The 25494-nt window shown below is 45.7% G+C and overlaps 1 protein-coding gene across 1 annotated transcript in view; it reads right to left on the reverse strand.

The window, feature by feature from the left end:
- Positions 1-921: 921 nt before the first annotated feature.
- Positions 922-25494, reverse strand: part of CCNYL1 (cyclin Y like 1) — a 32135-nt gene continuing 7562 nt past the window's right edge. Inside the window, exons 2-10 of the mRNA XM_056861321.1 lie at positions 21346-21420; positions 19402-19436; positions 17439-17539; positions 14660-14695; positions 12649-12700; positions 10349-10468; positions 8422-8588; positions 3033-3195; positions 922-1104 (exon numbers count right to left, since the gene is read on the reverse strand). Of these exons, the coding sequence (XP_056717299.1) occupies positions 988-1104; positions 3033-3195; positions 8422-8588; positions 10349-10468; positions 12649-12700; positions 14660-14695; positions 17439-17539; positions 19402-19436; positions 21346-21420 (866 nt within the window). The 3' untranslated portion in view covers positions 922-987. The remainder of the gene's footprint in view (positions 1105-3032; positions 3196-8421; positions 8589-10348; positions 10469-12648; positions 12701-14659; positions 14696-17438; positions 17540-19401; positions 19437-21345; positions 21421-25494) is intronic.

Raw genomic sequence — 25494 nt, forward strand, 5'->3', positions numbered from 1 at the left:
TAGCAGCGCAGCCTTAATTGTCTGTTCACGGCCAAGTCGGTACACTTGTTTGGGCTAAGCGTTCGATACGGATCTAATGCAGCATTTTCAGACAAAGTAGTGTGCGACAGATCGCGTCTCTCCCAGGGGTTGACTACAAGTAGGAGAACGCAAGAAGCACCATAGGTGACAAGAAATGGACCCATTGGCTGTTGGGTTTCTCTCTCCCCCCTCCAATACTAGCAAACCACCAGAACACCGTTTCTCTGCTCCTGCCCCAAATGCTCCCAAACCCCTCGGCAATCTCTAGCTGAGCGATTCCGTTCACCCAGGGAACGGTACCTGCTACTTGGAAGCCCCTTGGTCTTAAAATGGAACGTCAGCGTGGCCGTTGACAGATAAGCGGCGGAGGGTGGAAGGAAAGAAGAGCGCCTTCCCCCGTCATCATCAGGGCTACCGTTACCAGCTCCAGACTGGCTTTATACTGTGTCCTAAGAGTCCCAGAGACCCACGCTGACCCTGTCCGAAAGGGGCGACTGCAGCAGCGAGGTCCGGGGTGACCGAAGGGGGAAGAGCGCTGCGACCATAGAGAGCCGTGTTAATGTTCAAAACCCTAAAATTTAAAACTAGGCATTATTTTTTTTAAAAAAAACCTCACATAGTTCACAGCTATAGGCCTACACAGTAAGCAAACATCTGTGTGTCAGAGGAGAAGGGGGGGGAAGAGAAGAAGAGAACGGAGAAAGAATCTTCGGAAAGTTTTTGCACCTCTGGATTTTCAATGGGGTGTGCCGGTTTGACGAGGTCCCGTCTTTTCTCCTGCCCCCCACCCCCCACTCCCAAAGGAATTATGCTCCTCTGGCTTGGGGGCATCACGGGCTGCATTTGCTCACACCCCGCCCCCTCTGGCTGGAAGACACCATCACAGCCCTCTTGGCCAGCTTACGGGGGGCTGTAGTACTCCCGGTGTGGAGGAACACGCTGGCTTGTCGCAGCCTCCCATCTTGCTCAGGAGAGGATGGCGTTAGAACGGCGGATACCGACTAAGTTATCAGCACTGAACGATCGCCTCATAGCAACTTTCGACAAGTCCTTGTATTTGTCCTCACACAGCCTGGAGATTGCCTGTAACAAATCAAGAAAAAAATAGTAGACACACCACACCAACACTACAATCAAACCCCAAAATACAAAAGCATGTGGCTAAGGGACAATACTCATAGATTTAATTATGTACCATCATTGTAACTACCTATATATACTGACTGAAATACATCCAAAGTAACAATACACAATAATTCTACTGGCACAGAATCAAGAGTCCATATACAATCCTTGAGCTTGTTCTTCCATATGTTGTGGATATCTCTTCAATGATGCAACACCAGTAGATCAGTTTAATAAATAAAGTTATAAATCATCTCTTCAGTATCGGTAGAAAAATGGCTATAAATAATCTCTTTGGTACTGGACGGGTTGCCGGCTCCTGATCCTGTTTCGTAAAAATCTTCATCAGAACTTCACACCCAGGCAAATGGAATGAGGAGTTTGTAAGATTATGTATCATTTTGGACAAATAAGATTGATGTGAAGTCTGATGAAGATTTTTACGAAACGGGATCAGGAGCAGGGGTCTTAAACACCACCTACTTGCCAAGTCCCTTTAACGAGTGGGCTACTTATTCCTCTGGAGCGCCCTGTCCAAACACTCTTTCAAACCTACTTTTGGGTTCCTGTTTTTTTTTTTTTTAACTTGACGAAAACATTCCGGTTGCCCGTGGAGATTAAGCAGCGAGCATATTAGCCGCACTTGAAACACACAAGTAGCATGTTGAACCGAAAGGAAAGCAGAAGAAGTGCTTTGTCGAAGACTGGATCAACAGTGCAAGTAACTTCACTGTGTAAGAATACACGAGAACCTCAAATCCCACTGGCCTGAATGCTCGAAGGAACGGCCTCGTTCTCCCCATGACAAGACCACTTCTCGCACAGTCACAGGCAGCCTCAAGTCATTGACACACCAATGGTGTGTTGTCAAGGGAAAACTTGTACTGTGCTTCATGGTTTATGGACACAGAGTATCAGTGAGTTAGCAAAATGTAACGTGAGAAACATCCCAAGCCAGAGAGTGTTTGCCTGTCGAGGGCGCAAAATAAAAGGGAAGACTGTCCACAACTGGTTAACCTCTTGCTCTTGGAAGCTGAAAGCCAAAACGTCTTCCTGAAGAAGGTAACCAAAGTCAGCTGAACTGAAAGCATGGGAAATGCTCAGCTATGGATTCTGGTGGTAGACTTCATGCTTGGCAGTTTCGTGTCAGTGACTTTCGAAGGTTGAAACTAGGCCCATTTGGTGCACCCGAGTGAGCAGTTCGGACACCAGAGGTGGAGGGGCAACAACCAGTCCTGTCACTCCCCCAGCCCGGCCCTCCAGAGTGTTGCCGTCTGCCACAGCAAGCGCCAGCCCAGGGAGGCCTCCCCCCCACAGTCCCGGTGGGCAGCCCCCTCCTTCCCTTGCCCCCTCTCCACCCTCCCTCGCTGGGGCCCATCTTCACTCCTCCTTCAGTGACCACCTTGCCTTGCTGTGAACACACATGAAGTTGCCTTCTACTGAATCAAGACTCTTGGCCCATCAAAGTCAGTATTGTCTTCTCAGACCGGCAGCAGCTCTCCAGGGTCTTCACATCACCTACTTGCTTAGTACCTGTAACTGGAGATTGAACCAGGGACCCTCTGCATGCCAAGCAGATGCTCTACCACTGAGCCACAGCCATCATATCTGAATTATGATCTCAACGTTGATGCGCACCGGATTTACGGAATTAGCCCCCAGTGTGTAAAACCACGCTGCCTGAGGTTCCCCCATTTTTGTGCGCACACTTCCTCAGAGAGGACCCTCTTTCCTGGGAGGCTCTCTGTCACTCAGGGGTTAAATAAACCCTTTAATAAACCAGGCCAAAAAGCTTTTTGCAAGCCACGCTAATGTGATTAGCGACAGAAGCGGCTGTTACGCAAACACGCCCCCCCCCCCCAGCACACCAAATCCCAGGCCATTACCTCCAGCTTCTGCGCTCGTTCTTTACTGAGGGGCTCCAGCAAGAAGCTCAGGTTGTTGTCGTCTGCTAAGGAACGAAGGTCAAAGTAGTATTTGGCGTAAACACTGGCAGGAACGTTGATATTGAACTGCAGGAGCTCCAAGAAGTGTCTTTCCATCTCGTTCCTGGAAGGGGTGGGAGGAGAAAGGCAAAGGGGTTGGGGCAGAATCGCACACAAAATGAGGACCCTTGTATCATTCTGAGTCAAAAGCATAGATAGATAAATCCTTCCTTTCCTTTATCCCTTAGAAGCTCCTTGATCCATTGATCTTGAGAAGCATAAAACTAATGTTTGAGGGATATAAAGACTGAGATAAATCTTGCCACTGACAGTGTAGTCTTGGGGTCCCTGTCACTTAATAAAAAAGGCATTATGTCAGACACAGAGGCATTAGATTTTTATGTTAAATGAGTCAAAAGCAAATGAAACAAAGCATTTTTTTTTTATTTTTTTTTTTACAAAAGGGCCCCCCAAAAACACACGTTAGTGTTAGAGGCAAGGTGCAGTTGGGATCCGGAGACGTTCAGCTTAGGGGGAAAGAGGTTATGATCCATCATGCGCTCACTTTGCCAGCTTGAAAAAGCTCTACCCTGTCGAGTTCCATTAGCGCAGCTGTATACAATTCATACTCCATTCCCATTCTTACAAGGCCTCCGCGCTATAGTTATCAGATGAAAAGAATGATGCCGGCTGTTGATTAGCTCTGAAGAACTTGCAGAACATTTTCCCCAGGTTGATAACAGGAAGGGGGTTTATTGAAGTAGAGGTGGACCAACAAAAGAAGCAGGCGTATCACCACGGCAACAAATGGATCTCTGAAGAGCTGCGGACTATTATCTCCAGAGCAAAAAGCCTCTTGAGGCAACATGGATTCATCTCCGCCAAATAAATAAATAATAATAAAAAAAAAGGCAGCCAGCCAGCCGCATTAGGTAGGAAAAGTCCCCTGCCCTAAGCTCTGGAGAGGATACTATGATTAACAGAGGGATGGGAGGAGGAATTTTCTTAAGGCTGCCTCCAACATTATGTTACTGAAATCCATCCTATGGATTCAGGCGCAGGTCACCATCTCTTCAGAATGGTTAGAAAAGCACTCAGAAAAATCACAACGCTGGGACGTATAATGTAACATACATGGCTCATCTTGCAAGCAGCATCTTAAGAGAGACTGGGGAGGGGCAGGGCCAGAATCAGCTCTTCATACTCCGAGGGGGGCTACGTCAAAACACACAATGTGATTTTGCAAGGTATAGTAAGAAGTACTTTTATACTTTTTGTGTGTGTGTGGCAAATTCAACTCTGAATTTAAAGATACACAAGCATCTAAGAAGCCAAATACATTGACATACAACTGGGCAATATTTCACTATAATCCATTTCCATTTAGAATACAATGGAGCAGTTAGAGCCCTTTCGACTGGCAAAGGCCTCATGACCATCAAAGCCATTTTTCTACCCAAACTGGCAAGGGGTCAGACCATCAAACACCAACTGGAGCAGGTTAACACCCTAGCCAGGACCGCTAAAGGATAATAATGTGTGGCCAGGGAGCCAAACAGCATCTGAACCCAAACACATACAAACCCCTCCCCCTTTCTTCCTGGAAAAGAACCTGAACTTTTTTATTAAGCAGAAGTCCGGTGCACCTTATAAGACTAAAAAAAGTTTGAGCTTGCATCACCAAGATGAGCTGGAGCATTTATCTGAACCATGAAATGGAAACCTCCGCTGAACAGCAAACAACCCCCTTCCCCACCAAACATTCCGGTTACCTGTTCTAAATAAAGGCAACCTAAAGAGCAAAAGCAATGGAAGGCTTTCACTGGCTAGCTGCAGCCAGGAGGAGCCATGAGAACGACATTCCCTTGAGGGGATTTGTTAGAACAAAGTTTTCGTCGCCCTTGCTTCAGTCTTCCGAAAACTGCAGACTGCTTGTTACTTGCCTTCTACTTTCCAACAATGTCAGTCTTTGGGATGCAAACCACAATTGATCAACTTAAAATAAGCAAATGCTCTAGTTATTTTGATTTCGCATATGCGTCACGCTGCCCAAGAGCCAGCGTGGTGTAGTGGTTAAGAGGGGTGGACTCTAATCTGGAGAACTGGGTTCAATTCCCCACTCCTCCACGTGAAACCTGCTGGGCGACCTTGGGCCAGTCACAGTTCTCTCTGAACACTCTCGGCCAACACGGAGGCAGGCAATGCCAAACCACCTCTGAACGTCTCTTGCCTTGAAAACCCTAAGGCAGAGGTGTTGAACTCAATTGTTACAAGGGCCGGATATGACATAAATGTCACTTGGTCGGGCAGGGCCAAGCCTCAACAGCCCGGCCTCGACAGGAGAGTGGGGTGGGGTGGGGGCTGCCCCGGCTTGCTCGCAGGCTAGATAAGAGCTCTCAAGGGGCTGGCCCTGGCCCGTGGGCCTTATGTTTAACACCCTGCCCTACAGGGTCGCCATAAGTCAGCTGTGTCTTGACAGTGCACACACACACACCCCGGGTTTTCTAGCTGTGCTGTAATCTGCCTCGAGTCTCACTGAGAAAGGTGGTCTATCAAGTAAAATAAACGAACGCGCACGTGCATAAAGAATGCTGCACATACAATGTGTGATCCGATACGCAAGCACCTGTGGGTATCCAGCTACGAGAAGAAGCGCTACCTCCGCCGGGAGCAATGAAGAAAGATACTAGAACATTTGCGACAGAAAGGTAAGGGGAGCAGATGGCCTTGAGGCTCGCGTCCCTCGCAGCGCATTTCCCACACCTTATTCTCACCCACGCTAAACACGACAAGGTTGATGCTGAACTCAAATCTTCTGATCCCGGCCACGACAGACATACAGTCGCAATCAGCTTATCCCACAACTAGTTACATCAGGTCCGCAGCAAAAGGTCAACGATATACTAACTCTCAGGAATGTGTTGCGGAATAATCCTTCCCCTTTTAAAAAACATAGTGGATCTTTTAATTGCAGAGGCTGAAAACAAAGGGGAATCGCCTCGGACGTTGCTTCTCCCGGACGGCCAGGGCGCAGCCGGAAGAGCTTTGCGTGGCTCGCTTTAAAACGAGGGCGACTGGAAGTCCCATTGAACCTCCTGCCCAAATTAATTTCCTGCTCGTACGGCCATAAAGCTTATAGAGATGTAAATCAGATAATGTTTTGATGATCAGCTGATCGGGGCTTCATTTACCCCCTTGAATAAATATCCTTCATTACTGCTTTTGTGCAGGCTTTGCTAATACATTTTAATTGTGGTTTAAAAAAAAGGAAGAAAGAGAACCAATACTTTGCCAGATTAGCAAGTCTATTAATAGGGGTTTAGAGCCCACGCAAGAGCAAAAAGGCCCATGTGTTGGCGTTGCTTTATTGACTAGCACATGTAGTCGGAGAATGAACAGCACGTCCCCTCTTGTAGGAGCATTGTGATCAGCGGGATTAGCAGCTGCAGGCTTGGGGGGTATTTCCTCCCCGCCCCACACACACTCCAATTAAGTCATTCCATTAAAGCAGGTATTTAAGACGGCAAAGAGTTTAGCAGATCACGTTTTCTAGTTTCCTCTTGTTTCAGCTTCTTTTCACAGAATTAAAAAAAAAATGCAGCGTAAGAAGAATTCTAACGCATGACTCTGGGGAGCAGCTCCTTGCTTCCCCGCTCTTCAAATTATAAAACAGAATATATATTTTTAAAGTCTCAGTAACTTTCGCCTCCTTCACCACAATCCAAAGTTGTGTTCTGAATGCACCCTCTAGAGAAAAGGGCAGCTACTGGCTGCCGGAGAGCTCCTTACTAGGGTCCGTCCCCCAGGACCCACAGTTAGAACTGTCATGTAAACAGAAAAGGGAATAGCTACCTTCTGGCAGGGCAGCTTCTAAGACACTATTTTTTATCAACTGTGGTATTAATTTGAGGCACTAAATGGTGAGGAACTTTAACCAACAACAAAATAATTGTTCCTGATATTTACTGCAGAAACTTTTAAATGGAGTTCAGTAAAATACTTGTAGGTCAAGCCCAAATGCTTTCGTATTTAACAGTAATCGCCACAACACCAAGCCTGCCAAGAGCTTAACAGCGCCTGGTAAAAAGGGCCTTCGAGCAGGCAAACACCCTAGAGGTGAATGATACACAGAACGTTACACGAAACGCAGGGCACCAGCAGTCCGGGTGGGTTAAGCTGACTGCTGATTTGGCTTCAACTGCACGAAGCCGCCTTTTAACAAAATGTACCCATGTTAGTGCGTGTCAGATTGCCAAAAAGAGCTCTGGTTCTAACGATTGCTAGCAGTGGGGCCATCCCAGGTGGTTTCCTCAAAGGGTGGCCCCCACACCTGGCCCAGAGGTGGTACAAGTAGGGTGCCAAGCCAGATTGGAAGACGTTCTTAAAGGTCGGTTGTGGGAAAGCAGAGCATTGACAATACTTCCTAACTGGAAGCGGTTGTCTTCCGGAAGGCTGAGCACAGGTGTAATAGGGGGTATGCCAGAGCGAATTTCCACGTAGACAGCTTAATTTCCACGTAGACAGTACCAGGCTGTTTGTACTCCAGAAGGGGCGCTACGGTTATTCCCTGTACTACCTGGAATGGAGGAGGAACACTGCTTGTGGGATGCTTGAAGGTATCTAAAAAGTCAGCTCATGGTACAAAGGGGAAAAAACAACATAGTTTAAAATACTAAGCTACTTCTGAATTCAGAGACGAGGAAAATAAAACTACCTTTTTTTCTCATTCTAGGACAAGCACACAAGGCTTACGACACCGGGGTCACTGGGTGTGTGGAGGGAGAGGTAGTTTGGAATTTCCTGCATTGTGCAGGGGGTTGGACTCAATGATCCTGGTGGTCCCTTCCAACTCTATGATTCTATGACACAGGAATACTAGCAGTTTTCAGGTGCATTGCCAATAATGGGCTTACTGGTCCTGATCCATGTTTCTAGGTGGAGCATAAAAGAATACACTGGGAATTAAAGGAGTGATGGTGAGCAGGGAAGAAGACTCAAAGATGCTTCAGAGGCCGAAAGGCACTAAATCGACAGCTGTGAAGATCGTCACTGCGGGGTAATGGTTAAGGGGTCCGCATGGACTTTGGAGACCCTCAGGATTTGAACCCGTCCCACCAAGGATCTCTACTGTCCTTGGTCCAGTCACTCGCAGCCCAACATCCACAGGGCTGCTGTGAGGACAAAATGGAGAAGGGGAGAACAATCTACAGCAAGATCTTTTGGAGGAAGGGTGGGCATTGATTTCCCTGCTCCAGAAATTGTAACAGAGAGCAAATGTAAGTTTCTGGGCAGGATGGGGGGGGATGGGACTGGGAAGTTAAGAAAAATTTCACCAAGCCGTGCTACTCACATATCTTCCACTGTAATATCCTTCAGTATTTGGCAGTAATCCACATTCCACACAGCCTGATCGTCCCATACCTTAGAAGCCAGCAGTATAGCACCTAGAACTATTCTCTTCCAGTTACTTGGACAGATGTCAATCTCGGCGTAGGTCAAGAGCCTTTCCAAATAGACCTGCAGAAAAGAGGGGGGGGGAGGGGACCACTGTTCAGGTCTTCACAGCTCAAAGTTCAGCTGGAGAAGAAAACAGCCGAAGTTTGTCTTCTCCCAATATATTCGTCCTACATCCACTGTTTCATGCTTTTGTTTTAAAGCTAACCATATGCAACCCATTTCTCTGAAGGCTGGGCATTGCAAATTTAACTAAAGTGCCTGAAAAGGCATAAAACAAGTCATTCCTATTAAGAAAATTTGGTACAACTGAATGAAAACTACTAAGTATCATCACAAACTTCATCACTGGTGTATTTTAGAGATTGCACCCAGGACAGTGCCTCAGAGCCTTTTTGAATTGTAAGATTTTCATAAGCTCAGGTTTTCACCAAACTACAACGCTTGATCTGCTAGAGGAAACAGGTCTAAAGTATAGCATTCTAAATACTGCCAGCAAGACACTGACGTAGAGATTTTCTTCACTGCTCTAAGGGAAGCCCACTAGTAACAAGGCATGCCCACATAAATATAAAAAAGGTTTCAGCTGTTTTAAGCTTCCACATCAAACACGCTGATAAAAACATTTAGTGAACGGATTGAAAAACTGTGGATTTGTTTTCTTAAAGCAACAAGTCAGGAAACATCCATAATAAGTATTTTCAGAATCACTTGTTTAAGCCTGCTGTTTTGCTCCTTCCTGTGGTTAAATTGCACCACCTAGTGGCCACAGTGGGTTTTTGTGTGTGTGTGTTTTAAAGAATATTTCCTAAGAGCCTGCCCCAGGATGTGGTGATGGCTCCCAACTTGGAAGGCTTTAAGAGGGGAGTGGACATGTTCATGGAGGAGAGGGGTATTCATGGCTGCTAGTAAAAATGGATACTAGTCACGACGCATACCTATTCTCTCCAGGATCAGAGGAGCATGCCCATTATATTAGGTGCTGAGGAACACAGGCAGGATGGTGCTGCTGCAAGTCATCTTGTTTGTGGGCTTCCTAGAAGCAACCTGGTTGGCCACTGTGTGAAAGACTGCTGGACTTGATGGACCTTGGTCTGATCCAGCATGGCCTTTCTTATGTTAATATGGGCTGGCAGGCACAGAAGAATTGAAAACCTTGTGCTCCCAGGAGTAGTATCGTAGAATCACAGCTTTGGAAGAGACCACCAGGGTCATCTAGTCCAACCCCCTGCACAATGCAGGGAATTTACACCTACCTCCCCCCCAAACCCGCAGTGACCCCTACTCCATGCTCAGAAGGTTGCAAAAAAATGCCCCTCCAGGATCCCTGGCCAATCTGGTATATCTGATGTCTTTCCTTTTGAGTTTCTGGAACTGCCTTTAAAACTGGATGAGTTTTGTAGTTTTGGCAAGTGTGGCTGCTAATTGCCTTTAAACATTTGGTTCAGTGATGCTGTGCCATAATGCAATGATCGTTGGGCTAGCCACTTTCAGCATTTGTCCAAGAGAAGAGTGTGTGTGCGTAGGGGTCATGGATGAAGAGATAAAACAATCCTAGTGCATGAAGTGCACATGAACACATGAAGTTGCCTTATACTGAAACAGACCCTTGGTCCATCAAAGTCAGTATTGTCTACTCAGACTGGCAGCGGCTCTCCAGGGTCTCGAGCAGAGTTCTTTCACATCACCTACTTGCCTAGCCCTTTAACTGGAGATGCTCTACTGCTGAGCCACGGCCCCTCCCCAATCGCACATAATTCTTTTTTCCTGGAAAAACAACCACCGCCAAAATAGAGGTAGAGGAAAATTCAGTGATGTCTTACCAGCGTGACTATCGCACATTCGGCAGTCAGCTGCGCGGCGCTGAAGAGTGTACGTACAAAGCGATAGATGTGCTTGTGATCGGGATCGTGCTTGTGGTAGTCATCCGGAACCTCTTCCCGCTGAAAGAGAACACCGTTGGGAGGTACTTTAAAGGCCTCGTGAACACACAAAGCTGCCTTATGCTGAATCAGACCCTTGGTCCATCAAAGTCAGTATTGGCTACTCAGACCGGCAGCAGCTCTCCAGGGTCTTTCTCTCGGGCAGAGGTCTTTCACATCACCTACTTGCCTAGTCCTTTTATCTGGAGATGCCGAGGATTGAACCTGGGACCTTCTGTGTGCCAAACAGATGCTCTACCACCTGTCCCCTCCACTTTATCCTCACAGCAACATGGTGAGGTAGGTTAGGCCTCAGAGTGTGTGACTGGCCCAAGGTCACCCAGCAAGCTTCAATGTCAGAGCGGGGTTTCGAACCTGCATCCCTGAGATCCTAGTCCAACACTCTAACCAATATACCAGACGGGCTCTCAAAGACTTATCTTGGTGTTTCCCTCTGCATCAAATAACCAGCGTTGATGCAGGTGGGAAGAGTCAATGGCACTTTCCTTTCCTGTTCATGAAGCTGCCTTAGACTGAATCAGACCCTTGGTATATCAAAGTCAGCATTGTCTGCTCGGGCCAGCAGCAGCTCTCCAGGGTCTGAGGCAGAGGTCTTTCCTGTTACCTACTGCCAGATCCTTTAACTGGAGATGCTGGGGATTCAACCTGGGACCTTCTGGAAGCCAAGCAGGTGCTCTGCCACTGAGCCCAGAGCAAGGGTGCATGTGGGTGTGCAGGAAGGACGAGAGGTAGAGCTGGAAAGGTGCCGATACTGTTTCACCATCCAGAGCAAAGACATGTGCGTGTGCCCCCTTTTTCTTTACATGAAAAGGAAAGAAGGGAGAAACCGCAGTGGTAGCTTTAAAGGGAAGGATAAAAACCATGATTAGAGGGCCAGCATGGTGTAGTGGTTAAGAGCGGTGGACTCTGATTTGGAGAACTGGGTTTGATTCCCCATTCCTCCACATTAGCGGTGGAGGCTAATCTGGTGAACTGGATTAGTTTCTCCACTCCTACACATGAAGCCAGCTGGGTGACCTTGGGCTAGTCACAGCTGTCTCAACCCCACCTACCTCACAGGGTGTATGTTGTGGGGAGGGGAAGGGAAGGAGATTGAAAGCCGGTTTGATTCTTCCTTAAGTGGTAAGGAAAGTCAGCATATAAAAAACCAACTCCTCTTCTTTTTATACAGCAGCAGTGGAGAGCTACTTTTAACAGCTTAGAGAGTGACTGATCTCTCCAGTGATTTTCTGCCGGCCCCAACATTAGCGGAAGGGACCTGTGGGCTCCAACACATTGCTTATTTGTTTAGATAACTTGATGCTCATAACTCCAAAAAGGGTCTCCAATGACCTTTGGATGCTACAGGATTTGATAGAGAGGAACTGGCTACACCCAATGCAAGGAGGTGCCCCCCCCCTTGAGTGCTTTTCTATTTCTGAGCCCCTTCCTCTGTCACAGAACCATCTTGCCCCTCAGTATAAGGAACTGCCTCCATCAGAAACAAATGGCAGCTGCAGATCAGATCCTCAATCTCTGTGAGAGGGAAGGGAAAGGTCTGTGTCATTTTGCAGACGGAATCACAGAGGTACACAACTGATCCAGTAATCAGGTAGTTCTTGAATGCTGAAAAGAAGAGTTGGTTTTTATATGCCTACTTTCTCTACCACTTAAGAAAGAATCAAACCGGCTTACAATCACCTTCCCATCCCAACAGACACCCTGTGAGGTAGGTGGGGCAGAGAGAGCGTGACTAACCCAAGGTCACCCAGCTGGCTTCATGTGGAGGAGTGGGGAAACAAATCCATTCGCCAGATTAGCCTCCGCCACTCATGTGGAGGAGTGGGGAATCAAACCCAGCTCCCCAGATCAGAGTCCACCGCTCTAAACCACAGCTCTTAACCACTACACCACACTGGAGTAAGAGGTCTTCCAGGTATACCCAGGTGACTGACCCTTTTTCGGTGACCGGTGTCAACCGATATAGTAAGTGCTACATAATCACTGACAAAATTGTTTCCTGCACAGTTTCCTCTACAAAGAAAAGCACGCTTTAACAGGAGGGTCATAAACTTTTTTTTAAAGATCTTACGTTTGCACCAAATTTAGACATTATTTTAAACCGTGTTATTTTTAGCCACCCTGCTCAAGCTGGATGTGCTCAAGCAATCAAGCCAGATTGGGATCAAAATCAGATTTACCGTGAGCGGGTGAGATTTCTCATCAAAAATATCCAGTGATCTGTCCGAATCCCTGCAACACAGAAAGCGGCACACGTCGATATTTGCAAAGGTTTTTTTTACCAGGACAAGCACCTGAATTCCATTCTGAAACCATCTTGAGAAAAAAAATCCAGCAACAAGGATGACTCCCTGACCCCCACACAAAGAACGAGTGACCCAAATCTCCTTCCCTGCCCACTCCTGTTTGCCCATGTCTGTTTTTACCCCCCTTTTCCTCTGCTGTGCAGCTCTAAACTTTTAAAGCAACAACAAACTTTTAAAGCAAGCAGGACGTTAAACAAAGTAATTGCATTTTCTTTTTTTCTAGTTTTCCTCTCCATGTTGTTGCATGTGCGACTGTTGGTGGTGGCTAAAGCCGTTTGCCTTGGAAATCAAACACGGGTTCAGCCCCCGCCCACCTTACACAGGTGATTGAGAGGACCCAAACAAGGCACATTTCTCAGGCCGGCTTTACTCACAGGATTGCCGTGATTGAACGCCACGCCGAACAGTGCAATCCTGAGCAAAGTCACCCCTTCCATTGCAGCCTACTGATTTCTGTGGCCTTCGACTGAAGTTACTCTGCAGAGGGTTGCGCTGTAAGCTTCTTAAAAGGAATGGTGGGAGATAAATGTGTCATGAAAACTGCTCTTTTTCTTTTTGCGGGCTTTAATCTCGACACTGAGATCAGAGGCTCATAAATAGCTTCAGGATATCAGGCACAGAGGTTTCCATGAACTTTGTCCTCAGACCTAATACACTACAAACTATTAACATGGGTTGGAGTGGGCAGACAGGATAACAGTATTTGGGGGGACTCACAGACTTCATGTTTCTGTAAGTCACTCAGGTTAGAGATAAGGATTTTGCAATAACAAGTAATTCACAAAAAATCACACACGTTACAATTTCATACTTGCAAGAGCACAGCCCGAGTTAGAATTCAAGTGGAAGTCCGATATTTAAGGGACTCCTCCAACCTCAGAGAGCTACACTTAAGACTAATTTCCTTCAGTGGAATAGCTCAACCTCCTCCACAGAGGGGAACTTCTACCACCGGTCTCTGCCAGCCCCATTTGCAAAGCTACTGTGCACAGAACCTCCAGGTATAGGAAATCTTTAACAAGATTTTAACACAAGATGTAGCTCCATCTCCTGCATTCACAAACGCTTCTCTCCAGGATAACATCAACAGTTCAAAATAAATTATTAACTGTAATTAGGGTTGCCAGGCGACTGTTACTGGCAGGTAACTGCCCACCAATTAACAGGCCTGCCCGCCGTTCCTCAGTTGGTCGGCGAACAGAAGCAGGCCAACTGAAGGGAAGGGGATGATCTGCCTACGTGTGCAGCGACGAAATAATGCCCCTTCCAGGTTTACCCTGGAAGTGACAGGGACGCTCTAGCAAGTCCCTCAAAAACCTCTATGGAAACCATGGAGTTTTTGGAGGAATGTGCTAAAGCGTCCCTGTCACTTCTGGGGCAAACCAGGAAGCAATGGGGATGCTCTAGCACAGTCCTCCAACACTCTATGGTTTCCATAGTTTTTTGGGGGGGGTCGTGCTAGAGCGTCCCTGTTGCTTCTAGGGATGTTTTTGCGCACGCAATCCTCCCCACAGCTTTCACTGGTGGCAAGGGGGGACCTGGCAACCCTAAATGTAATACCCCGTGAAGGGGAAATGTCACATCCCAGAGCTCGAGACAGCTCTCTTGTGATGCTTGAAGTGTGATCGTGATTGGACAAAGCGCTCACAGATGTTTCAAAAGATTCAGGCTTTATAGTTAAGTTATTCTTGTGACAATTTTGCAGTTCACTTTTAACTCTTGCTTTGGACATTAGCTCATTCCCAGTTTGTGCTGGAGGCAAAGGACTATTCTGGGGCTAACCCCAAACTCTCTTCCCACAACCAGGCAGAGCTCTGGATTACTCAATGTATTATCAGAGACTAAGCATCAATGCTATTACCTACAAACAATTAAAAATGCTTACCTGTTCTTTATGTGATAGTATATTGCTAATGTCACACTGTGAAGAGAGGGGAAGAAACTGTCATTTTACTGGAAACGGTTCTGTGAATTCCTTTTTGACACAAGGACTGCAGTTAGGGACAAAAGCAGATTTTATAACACAATCCACAGTATGATCCTTCAATGACAGTTTCCAGGTTTAACAAATACACCATTTTCTTGGGGGGGGGGGGGAGAATGACTGAAAATTAGTTTGCACAGACCAGTTGAGGAAGAGGTCAGCAGGGTCCATAAATCTGAGAAATTATGCTGTTTAATAGCAGATAAAGCTTATAGAGATATAGCCAACATAATCATGAATTAGTCTGAGGATTCTACCCTCACCCCCTTCCAGTTACAATGAAACAGTCAACCACAGTGGTCATTGTGTCTCACCCACCCCGAAGTAGGATGGCAACGTTCTAGGATGATCATGAGCCAGGATGTGCGGCCCATGGCGAGTGCTGGGATCTAATGGAGGCAGGATGCATTAGGTAAAGGGAGGAAAATGGGGAGAAGCCTTTACTGAGTAGGTCAAAAGAGAAACCACTGGTCCTTACGGCAGGCCATTTTAAACAGTCCCTGCTGAGGAGGCAGGCAGAGAAGCCTTGAGTTCTCCACCTAGCCAGAAAGCTCAGGAAATATTACAATTCACAGCACCTGGAGACAAAAGGTGCATGTCTCCAATCATCCACAGCCTTGACGGAGCCGGACTTGCCTGCTTCCACTGCCCACCGCAGACCACATCCTTCAGTGACTGGATGGCTTCTTTCCCAGGGCCTATTTTCAGTTGAGCTCAAGGTAAAAGTTGTTCCTGGCTGTGGACCCTCAGGAAAAAGCACAGTGGCTCCAGAGGAACTGGGTGGCTGGATACGCACCACGCTTGTGAGGAATGAGGGTTGGCGGGTGGGTACTCTCTTACAAGGGACCACCCCAACACATGGGCAAAATCAATTTGCGCTGCATACAGCCAGAAAAAGCTTGCCTTGTGAGACGGGCAAGCCGCAGACATATAAGGTGCCCTTCAGCAAAGTTCTCTGGGATTTGCAGGACACCCCCAAAAAAGAACGCATCTCGACTGTGATGTCGTAGTCCAATTTGGTTACTTGTGTGTTGGAGGGTTGGAACAGAACACATGAACACATGAAGCTGCCTTGTACTGAATTAGACCCTTGGTCCATCAAAGTCAGTATTGTCTGCTCAGACCGGCAGCGGCTCTCCAGGGTCTCGGGCAGGGGTCTTTCATATCACCTACTTGCCTAGTCCCTTTAACAGGAGATGTGGGGGATTGTACCTGGGACTTTTGGCATGCCAAGCAGATGCTCTACCACTGAGCTATGGCCTTTCCCAACACACAAACACATGAAGCTGCCTTATACTGAATCAGACCCTTGGTCCATCAAAGTCAGTATTGTCTACTCAGGCCGGCAGCGACTCTCCAGGATCTCAGGCAGAGGTCTTTCACATCATCTACTTGCCTGGTCCCTTTAACTGGAGATGCCGGGGACTGAACCCGGGACCTTCTGCATGCCAAGTGGATGCTCTACTACTGAGCCACGGTCCCTCCAACAGAACCACGGGGTAGGAGGTCTCCAAACCACCAGCCACACAAAAGAACTAAACCAATCTCAAAGCATGCTTTCTTGATGGGGTTAAAAAAAAGGGAAAGTTCCTTCCAACAGCTTTCTCTGAAAGCTGCTGTACTGCCTAACCTTGACAGGTTTCATGTAGGGCATAGCCAAAATACACTGCATTTAAAATTTCTACTAGCTCTCAGCGGCAGTTCTAAATTTATTTTAAGTACCAGCTGCAACGCCAGACTTTGGCTTAAACAAGCTTAGCATGAGTCACATGCTCTTTGTCTTTTTGTTGTGGTTGTTGAACATACATTCACACAAGAAGCTGCCTCCTACTGAGTCAGACCTTGGGTCTTTTAGGGTCAGTTTTGTCTACATTGACTGGCAGTGAAGTTCTTCCACATCATCTTGTCTCTGTGCCTTTTAAAGTGGAGATGCCGGGGACTGAACCCAGGGCCTTCCACAGATGCTCTGCCAACAAGAATTAAACCCGCTGAACTATAATACCATCTCTAGGACTGTACCAGGCCAGCCTGTGGAAAAGTTCCACTTATTAAAAACAGTTGCAGCGGGGGGTGTCCTTTATTAGTCTATATACTTATTATTTTATATAGATGGACAGATCTTCCTGCCTTCTATGTGCTTACTGCATTCATCGGAATCTTCACAGTTTTAGCCAAGAATGCACTGTTGTAATTCAAGCATTTCAAAGTCACAAGCCAACTTTAAGATACATATTCTTGAAATAGGTCACAGAACAGACGGCAGAAGAAAATCTCAGGAAGCGCAGGTCAGTAGCAGATAGACTAATAGACCAGAGACAAACATATCCTGGCCAAATATCCTCTGAATGTCTCTTAGAGAAATTTTAGAATCAAATACTTAAAAGGCAAATGTGACACCACTAGATGGCACATGAACATGAGAAGCCACCAACTACTAAATTCTTCGTGCCTTACATAGACTGAACATCCACAGAACGACTCAGCTCAGTGTTACACTGCAGGATTACATAATGGGGAAAACATGCCTGCTCAATGAATTCACAACAGAATTAACCACCTCCACCAATCCTGACTGCAGAGGAATACTGGATTCTCCAAAACACACTTCTAGGGAGCTAAGCAAATTGGGTGCCTTCCCCCCCCCCCGGCCCCTCCTACTCCCAGATACAATGGTACTTACCATTTTATTGTGCTCCTAAGATTAGGCTGGCTAACTGTGCTGTCGTCTATAAATATTGTTGAACACGAACTATACTTTTTTGTAAGCTGCCCTGGGGAAACCTACAAGGACGAAACAGAAGGGTCAATATAAACTTACTTCCAGTGTCTTGATTTCTGGGTTTACTGTGGACTCTGCATATGCACTATTATCTGTGAGAATTATTGAACAAAACAAAAGAAACATAAAATAGGGTTGCTTAAACTAGCACGGGACAGTGGCAAAATTAAAACAGAAGTCTATTGGTTTATGATGTGCCTATGGGCATCTAGATCGGGCCGCAAATGCCTAACTCCAGCATGAAAGATGCCAGGCCCCTGGCAGTCCCCAGTCTTGCTCCTTTATTTATTTATTAACAATGACAGAGTGATCCGCAGAAAGTAACCGCGGCTCTGCAAAGGCAGCAGTCAACATGTATGAGGCCAACTTTGGGCATTAAGAAAGTCACTTCAAACCGAAAGAAGACTAATGCCAATGGCCACTGTGGCACAGCGCAAGCTGTTTGCTCCAATGCAGGATGATCAAGATTTTGTTCTCCCATTTCACATAAGAAAGGCCATGCTTGATCTGACCAAGGTCCAGCAAGTTCAGCAATTTGTTCACACAGTGGCCAACCAGGTGCCTCTAGAAAGCCAACAAACAAGACAACTGCATCAGCATTATCCTGCCTGTGTTCCAAAGCACCTTGTATAATAGGCATGCTCCTCTGATCCTGGAGAGAATAGGTATGCATCATGACTAGGATCCATTTTGCCTGTTAGCCATGGATAGCTCTATTCTCCATGAACATGTCCACTCCCCTCTTAAAGCCTTCCAAGTGGGCAGCCATCACCACATCCTGGGGCAGGGAACTCCACAATTTAACTATTTGTTGTGTGAATCTGTTTTTTAAAAAAATCTTTTTATCTGTTTTGAACCTCTTCAGCTTCAGCAGATGACCCCGTGTTCTGGTATTATGAGAGAGGGAGAAAAGCTTCTCCCTGTCCACTCTCTACATACCATGCATAATGTTATAGACCTCTATCATGTCTCCCCTTAACCACCTTCTTTCCAGGCTAAACAGCCCTAAGCGTTCTAACTGCTCCGGTGTATTTCACCAAGAAGAAGCTGTGACTGGTTCTAAGAATTGTGAAACACTGCAAGCACCCCCCCACACACACACACACTTAGACAAAGAAGTGGTGAAACAGACTAAGAAGTCAGGGTTTCACCTTGAGCTGCTGATTTTATGAAGGGAGTTGCGTTTGTTTGTTTGTTTGATCCCAACTGCAAAACCTTGCCTCAGACTTGCCCCAGTCTCGCTTCCACCCAGAAAAAGGCCTTGCCTGAGCTGGGCATTTGCTTTGCTGGAGAATGATACTGTTTCCTTATTAAGAATGTATCTGAGGCTACTTCCATAATACAGGTGGATGCACTCCATCTGAAACACAGCAGACCAACGAGTCGCGTAGCCCGAGGCTGAAATCCTTTCATATTTAAAAGCACACAAATAGATATGATAACTCGCCTTTCAGGTTATGGTGAATGGTTTAAAAAATACCAAGCAAAGATTCTGCGCACCGTGAAATCTTAAATTTTTTACAAGGGGCTTAATCTGTGATTTGTTCTTAACAGCCAAGCAGAAAATCATTAGCTGTCTTACAAGTGACAGTACAAATGAGAAGCTCTCAGCCTTCAAAACACTTCAGGGAAAGCACTTTGACTCTTGCCCAGCAGGAAGCAAAGGCCTGTTTCCATGTTGGGGCTGAGCAACCAAGAGGCACGATCCTGCCTCAGTCCCAGCGATTTTAAAGGGAGAAATTTAATTTAAATTGGAACAGCCTGAAGCAAAAGCCTGAGAACAGCTTAATGTTGGTGTTCCTTTTATTTAAAATAATTGACTAATTTTTTACTTATACTTCTTTCGTCTGTCAGGTGTACTTACATGGTTGATGTGGTTACTTTTCCTCTTTTCTCTCACTAAAAAGGAAGGAAAGAATTCAGTCAATTAATGTTTTGGTTTTCAAACACTAAAATGTAGTAGGTGCTTGGAGCCCGCACCCCAAGAGGTTACATTTCCAGAAACACTGAAACTGCAGGGAATTTTTCCCCCAGCAGAAAAACACAAATTTTAGGAAAAGTTGAAATATATGCAATACTTGCTTATCAAATCTACATTTATTAGAACATAAAATGCATGTATAACTTAGTATATAAAATCCAGCATTTTTATGGAATTTAGCAGTATAAATGCCTTAGTTTGCTACAAACAAATGTGCAAATACTCTCAATACTTTTGAAATCTACAAATACTCTCAATACTTTTGAAATCTACAAACTGTTGCGCCCTATGCTACATTGCATATATATCTTAGTTTCTGCCATAGAAGAGGGAGAAAAGATATAAACTGAAATTAGAAAACAGATTTTCTAGTAAACAAAAGAAAGTTATTGGGACAAACGGTCAAGACAGAACCAGCAGCATATCTGGATAGCAAGTTAAGCTTTAGAATAATAAAAACACTAAACTCATCATGTATTATCACGTATGCATATTAATTGTTGCCAACATTTTGAAGGAGTACAATCATGAATTTAAAAACACTTCACTAACTCCTGAAGAATATATTTTATAGGAATTCCTTTCCAGTGCTCCATCAAGCTTCCCAATGTTTCTATTGGAGAAACTGGAAAAGTCCCTGAGGGGAACACACACACCCTGGAATTTCCCTCCTATCTCTACCCCAAATATAAATTCAGACCAACAAAAATATAAAGATGTTATTTTATTTGACAATAATGTAGTCCTAACTCAAACTATTCTATGGCACATCAGGTCCAATTTTACTACCTTGCTGTTGTTGTTGTTGTTTTGGGGGGCGAACTCCTATATTATAAAAAGCAACATTAAAATAAATAGAGCAAATTAGACATGGTTTTGTTACAGCTGGAACATGACTACAACAGTTCATCCTATGGACATGAATGTGAGCACTGACCTTTAGAAGTGCCAACTTAAACAAGAGAGCTACTCTTACCAGACAGGAGACTGAAAGTTGGGAAGGAGATATATGGATTGGGAAATGGAAATAAAGGTGCTACATTTCTTGATGAGGAGAGGAAGCCTGGGATGAAATTAAGAGCTATCATCTCAAAAGCTGGGGAGCATCCATGGCTCAGTGGTACAGCATCTGCTTGGCATGCAGAAGGTTACAGGTTCAATCCCCAACATCTCCAGCTAAGGTGATGGGAAAGACCTCTACCTGAGACCCTGGAGAGCCTCTGCCAGTCTGAGTAGACAACACTTACTTTGATGGACCAATGGTCTGATTCAGTATAAGGTAGCTTCATTACTGGGCAAGAGCAACGGGTGGGAAAGAGTACTAGAAATTTCATCAGGCAATAGCTGGGTCATTTGCTTGCTGCTCTGTGTTATGATCCAAGGAACTCAGGAAACTTTAAAGCATTAGGAGCTGCCAAAGACAGACCTTTCAGGAGCTGACCCATCAAGATCTACTGAGCTTCAAGCTGTACAGGAAACATAAGTGCTTGCCAGGAAAAACTTCTCAAGCAGATCTTTCCCCTAAGAGCTGTCATAAGACAACCATTTCCAACTGACAGGCAAATTCCCAAATAAGGAATGCAAGACCTAGCTAATCCGCCAAATAGGGAGCATCAATATATCACAAAAGAAAAACGCCTGGGACAAATGGTTTTTGTGACAGGCAGCTAATATTTCCGAAGAAAGCAACTAACACTGCTGCAGAAGAGTAAAGAATACAGTATGCTGATAAATAGTAAAATGCAAATGTCCACTCTCTCCTGCTTTCTCCTACCCGGATCAGTTTGTTTGTGTTGGTTTTTTAAAAATGAACAAAAATTAGCTTACCATCTGTTTGGGATTTGCTCAAGAAAATTGTGCTTGCCCGAGGATGGTCAGATGGATTCGACTCCAACGCTAAATCTGAAAACAGAGAACAGGAAAAGATGTAATTCCCCAAATCTCAGTTTGGGGGGGGGGGAGAGCAAACGCAGGACAAAAACAGCTGGCCAAGGGCTGACCCACTGCAAGCTTTTTGAACTAGTTCCCAGATGACCCCATCAGACACTTCCCCATAGTCAGCAAAGAGAGAATTCCTCTTTGCTAGATTGAAAGTGGCTATGGCTATTTCCTCCCCAATCTAGTCAGAAAAGAGCCTTTTCCAGACCCTAGTAGAAAACGAGGACTCCGTCACACTCCCAATGACATTGCTGAGTTAGATGAAGCCTGAAGCCCCTCCCCCAATCCCTGCTCCCTTCCCAAGCCCCAGACCTTAACAAGCAGTGAGTTATGATGAGAGGGTCTCACATGAGACTTCTCTGCAGGGTTTCCCTTTCTCTTCTGGGCCTGGAATGTGGAAAGGTCAGCATCCTAGATAGCTTCAGAGATGTATGCTCCAGCCCCAGTCATCTGGACTCATCAGTCTTACACCGCAGAAGCGGCAGCTAGTTAACGCTCCAGGGTTGAGCACACAGAACCGTCCATCTCCTATTTACAGCACCATTCAGTTTCAGAGGCTCCTTGAATGTAACTATGAATCTAATTCAGGTAGCCGTAGCAGGTACGTCACGTCAAACACACACTGTACATAAGAGAGGCATTAGATGGCTAACAGCGTCCAGTAATGAAGCTACAGTTTAATTTTCCACCATGGGAGGGGGGGAAGGATGCAGACAGCTTTATCTACAAGGCTGGTTTAATGTCTACAAAGAGTCCTCAAATATTTCAAAACACTGTTTGAAAATCAAACACCAACTAAGACTCTGCAGGAGCGGAGGTCTTCCAACATGTTACTTTAGTCAGGTCAACAGGCTGAATGTATACCCAAGGCATGCCACCCTAGCACTTAGGCTTTTGCTATGCTGTAAATATAAATGGTGCTGTGCCATTCACAGAATTTGGGGACGGGGGGAATGGCAACACAGCTTTTCTACACTAGGAAGTCATTTCAGGTCAGCATTGCTGTTTTATCCCTTTATTAATTTTGTAATGAACATGTTACAACAGCACGCTATTATCCTCTCTCATGTGTCCCCTCCCAATCCATCCTCACATGCCTGGCTATGCAACAAAGCCACAGTCTGATATCCAGAAGAGAATTAGTCCTGCTGGTAGAGTTGCTACAGAGAAATGGGGAAGAAAAAATAACACAGACAAAGGAGGGTGACAATAAAGGGGGAAGACATGAAACTGCACCCCCAAAACACTTAACAGAGAGCAGGGATGGCGGTGGTATATTCTTTCTAAGGTTTGGTTTCTCATTCTGCACAACTCCACATTTTTAACGAGTGGTTGCGGCTTAAGCTCATGAGATTTAAAGGAAACACAGTAAAGAGATGAGACACAAGCAAAAAATGTTTGTGTGTGAGAGAGAGCAGACAAGAACACCACACTCAAAACCTGATGACCACTTATTTTGGCACAATAGCCTATATGATATTGGGTGATCCAGACATCAAAGGCTTGCTTTGCCCTGGCTGCTCTGCTCTTCATCCACATCTCATTAGACCAAGCAATTGGGTTAGAAGAAAGATGCCGAGGTACTTCAGGTGTGTACCAGAGTGACATTCTTTTATTTTGGGTTTTTACCTGTAATGCAATTTGCCCCCCAAACAGGAAACAACAAACCACCAACTAGCGGTGGTTTGGAGCGGTGGACTCTGATCTGGAGAACCAGGTATGATTCCCCACTCCTCCACATGAGAGGCAGAGGCTAATCTGGTGAACTGGGGTGGTCTCTCCACTCCTTCAATGAAGCCAGCTGGGTGACCTTATATTTTTTCTTAGGAGAAAATTTCACCAACCAAATGTAAATATAGGCTGTTTTATCTATAGTTGTCGGAGCTGCTGGTGCTGCATATCAATCATGTCAGATGTGCCAAAAGTGGGATATGAAGCATGGTCAATAACCCCGGCGCTTGCACAGGGCTCATTTCCCTCCTTTATGCTAGTGTTTAAATTTTCATCTGCAAACATCCAGCTTCAAATATTTCTGGAAAACCCACATTAGCGGTAGACACACAGCAGACCCAGGTAGCAATTCTAAAGGCCAACTTACGTACTGAGAACACACACCCTGCGATGCTATGCAATGCTGTAGCGCACAAACGCGGCCCGAGTTCCTGTCAAGGAGGGATTCACATTACAGACATATCGGCATGCATGTAGACGGCCAACCAGAGTTCCTGCTGCAATAAATCAGCTCCCCTCTAGGGAACTCCTCAACACATTCATATGGCTATCCAAGTTGAGTGCTGACCACAAGCCCCATTACCACATGGATGAATAAAATCATTTCATTGCCTGGCTTGCCAGGAATGAGGGCGGGCTATAAATGCAAAGAAATAAATACACAATTTCTAAAGTTGGTGTAACCTTTTGAAAAGTTATTCATTTACCGTCACGGCCTGCCTGAATTATGTAACTTCCCGGGAAAAATCAGAATTGGAAAATAATGCACCATCAGCAAAAACAAACGGTAACACTTTCCCTAGGTCTAGGAGCAGGTTCCCTCCGTGCCACCGAACGGGGAGGCCCTCAAACATGCAACGTCATCACCTGCAGCCTGTCCTGGGACAGTCCAGAAAAAGCCCAATTGCTTTATTCCACGGATGGTAAACTGACCCTGAGCAGCGGCCTGTCAGAAGCAAGCAAAATCATATTACAGTAGTGAACTCAAATACTGCTTTTCCTCATGGTGGATTCGCCACCCTCCCCTTTGCTAGGCAGAGCTCAGGTTCCGATGCAGCACATATTTCAGCCATTAAGTCATCTCATCGCCTCCCTTGGCTTGGATCGGGTTTCTTTCCGGGCCAAGCTGTCTGACGGTGACAGATGACTCCATCACGCCTTCCATCGTCCACACAAAGCAAGGACAATGCTCTGAACTGCACCGACACACAATGAGTCAAATATTTGCTGTGAAGGTGAAGGGGCATTTTTCACACAGCCCCTGCTTTAAATATGATCTTCAGGCTGAAACGGTAATAGCTCCTTGCCAACCCGCTCATCTAAGAAGAACGCTTTGCCGTACAAGAATGGGGGATGCAGTGGAGGGGAAGAGAGGGGAGATTTATTACCGATCAAGAGGCAAGATCAGCTCGTATAACTTTAATGAGGTTTTCCATTCATTCGTGTTCAAATCAATTATACAAGTTAAAAACTAGTTTGGAACTAAAAAAACTTTTAAAACTGTAAACTACCTTGGGACATGATCTGAAGTCTCCAAAGTCGTGCAACTGACAAGTGCTTTCTGCATTGCAGAATTCAATCTAATTGCAGACCAAAGATTTAGTTTTTGTGTTATTTTAAAGTTTTGCTTTCACTCGTTGTACGTTGCTTTGGGTGCCATCAGACAGAGAGGAAAATACTATGAAGAAAAATAGATCTAGCGTGGTGTGGTGGTTACAGCGTCAGACAAGGATCAGGAAAGAGTTTCACCCCCCCCCACACACACACATAAAGGAGACTGCCAGTGCAGAGTTCCTCTGGTCATAGCCCCCTGATTTCAACGGGCTTTAGTTGTGGCAATTCTGCACAAGCTTATACACCGTGGGTGACCTTGGGCTACACACATTCTCTCAGCCTAACCTACATCACACGGTTGTTGGGAGGACAGAACAGAAGAAACAGTAAACACTGCCCTAAGCTAACTGGAAAAAAGGCTGGGTGGAGTACTTAAAGCCCTGCTTAAACGCTCTTTTAAAAGAAGGAAGACAGTATTACAGGTCAGCCTAAAATTACCACTTGCAGCCACTGTGACTGCTTAAAAACCTACGGGCATAAAAGCCTTGTGCCACAACAGCTATTGACAACAATTTTATCATGCTCCCGGAAACCTGTTCCCTGCTAGCCAAACAGTAAGGATATAAAGTGTGTTCACTGATGTGTGTTAAGTGCCGTCAAGTCGCTTCTGACTCATGGTGACCCTATGAATCAATTGGTTCTTGTGGGTTATCCGGGCTGTGTAACTGTGGTATTGGTATTTTCTTTCCTGAC

Source organism: Euleptes europaea, chromosome 15, assembly GCF_029931775.1.
Source record: "Euleptes europaea isolate rEulEur1 chromosome 15, rEulEur1.hap1, whole genome shotgun sequence".
In the NCBI taxonomy this organism is placed as follows: domain Eukaryota; kingdom Metazoa; phylum Chordata; class Lepidosauria; order Squamata; family Sphaerodactylidae; genus Euleptes; species Euleptes europaea.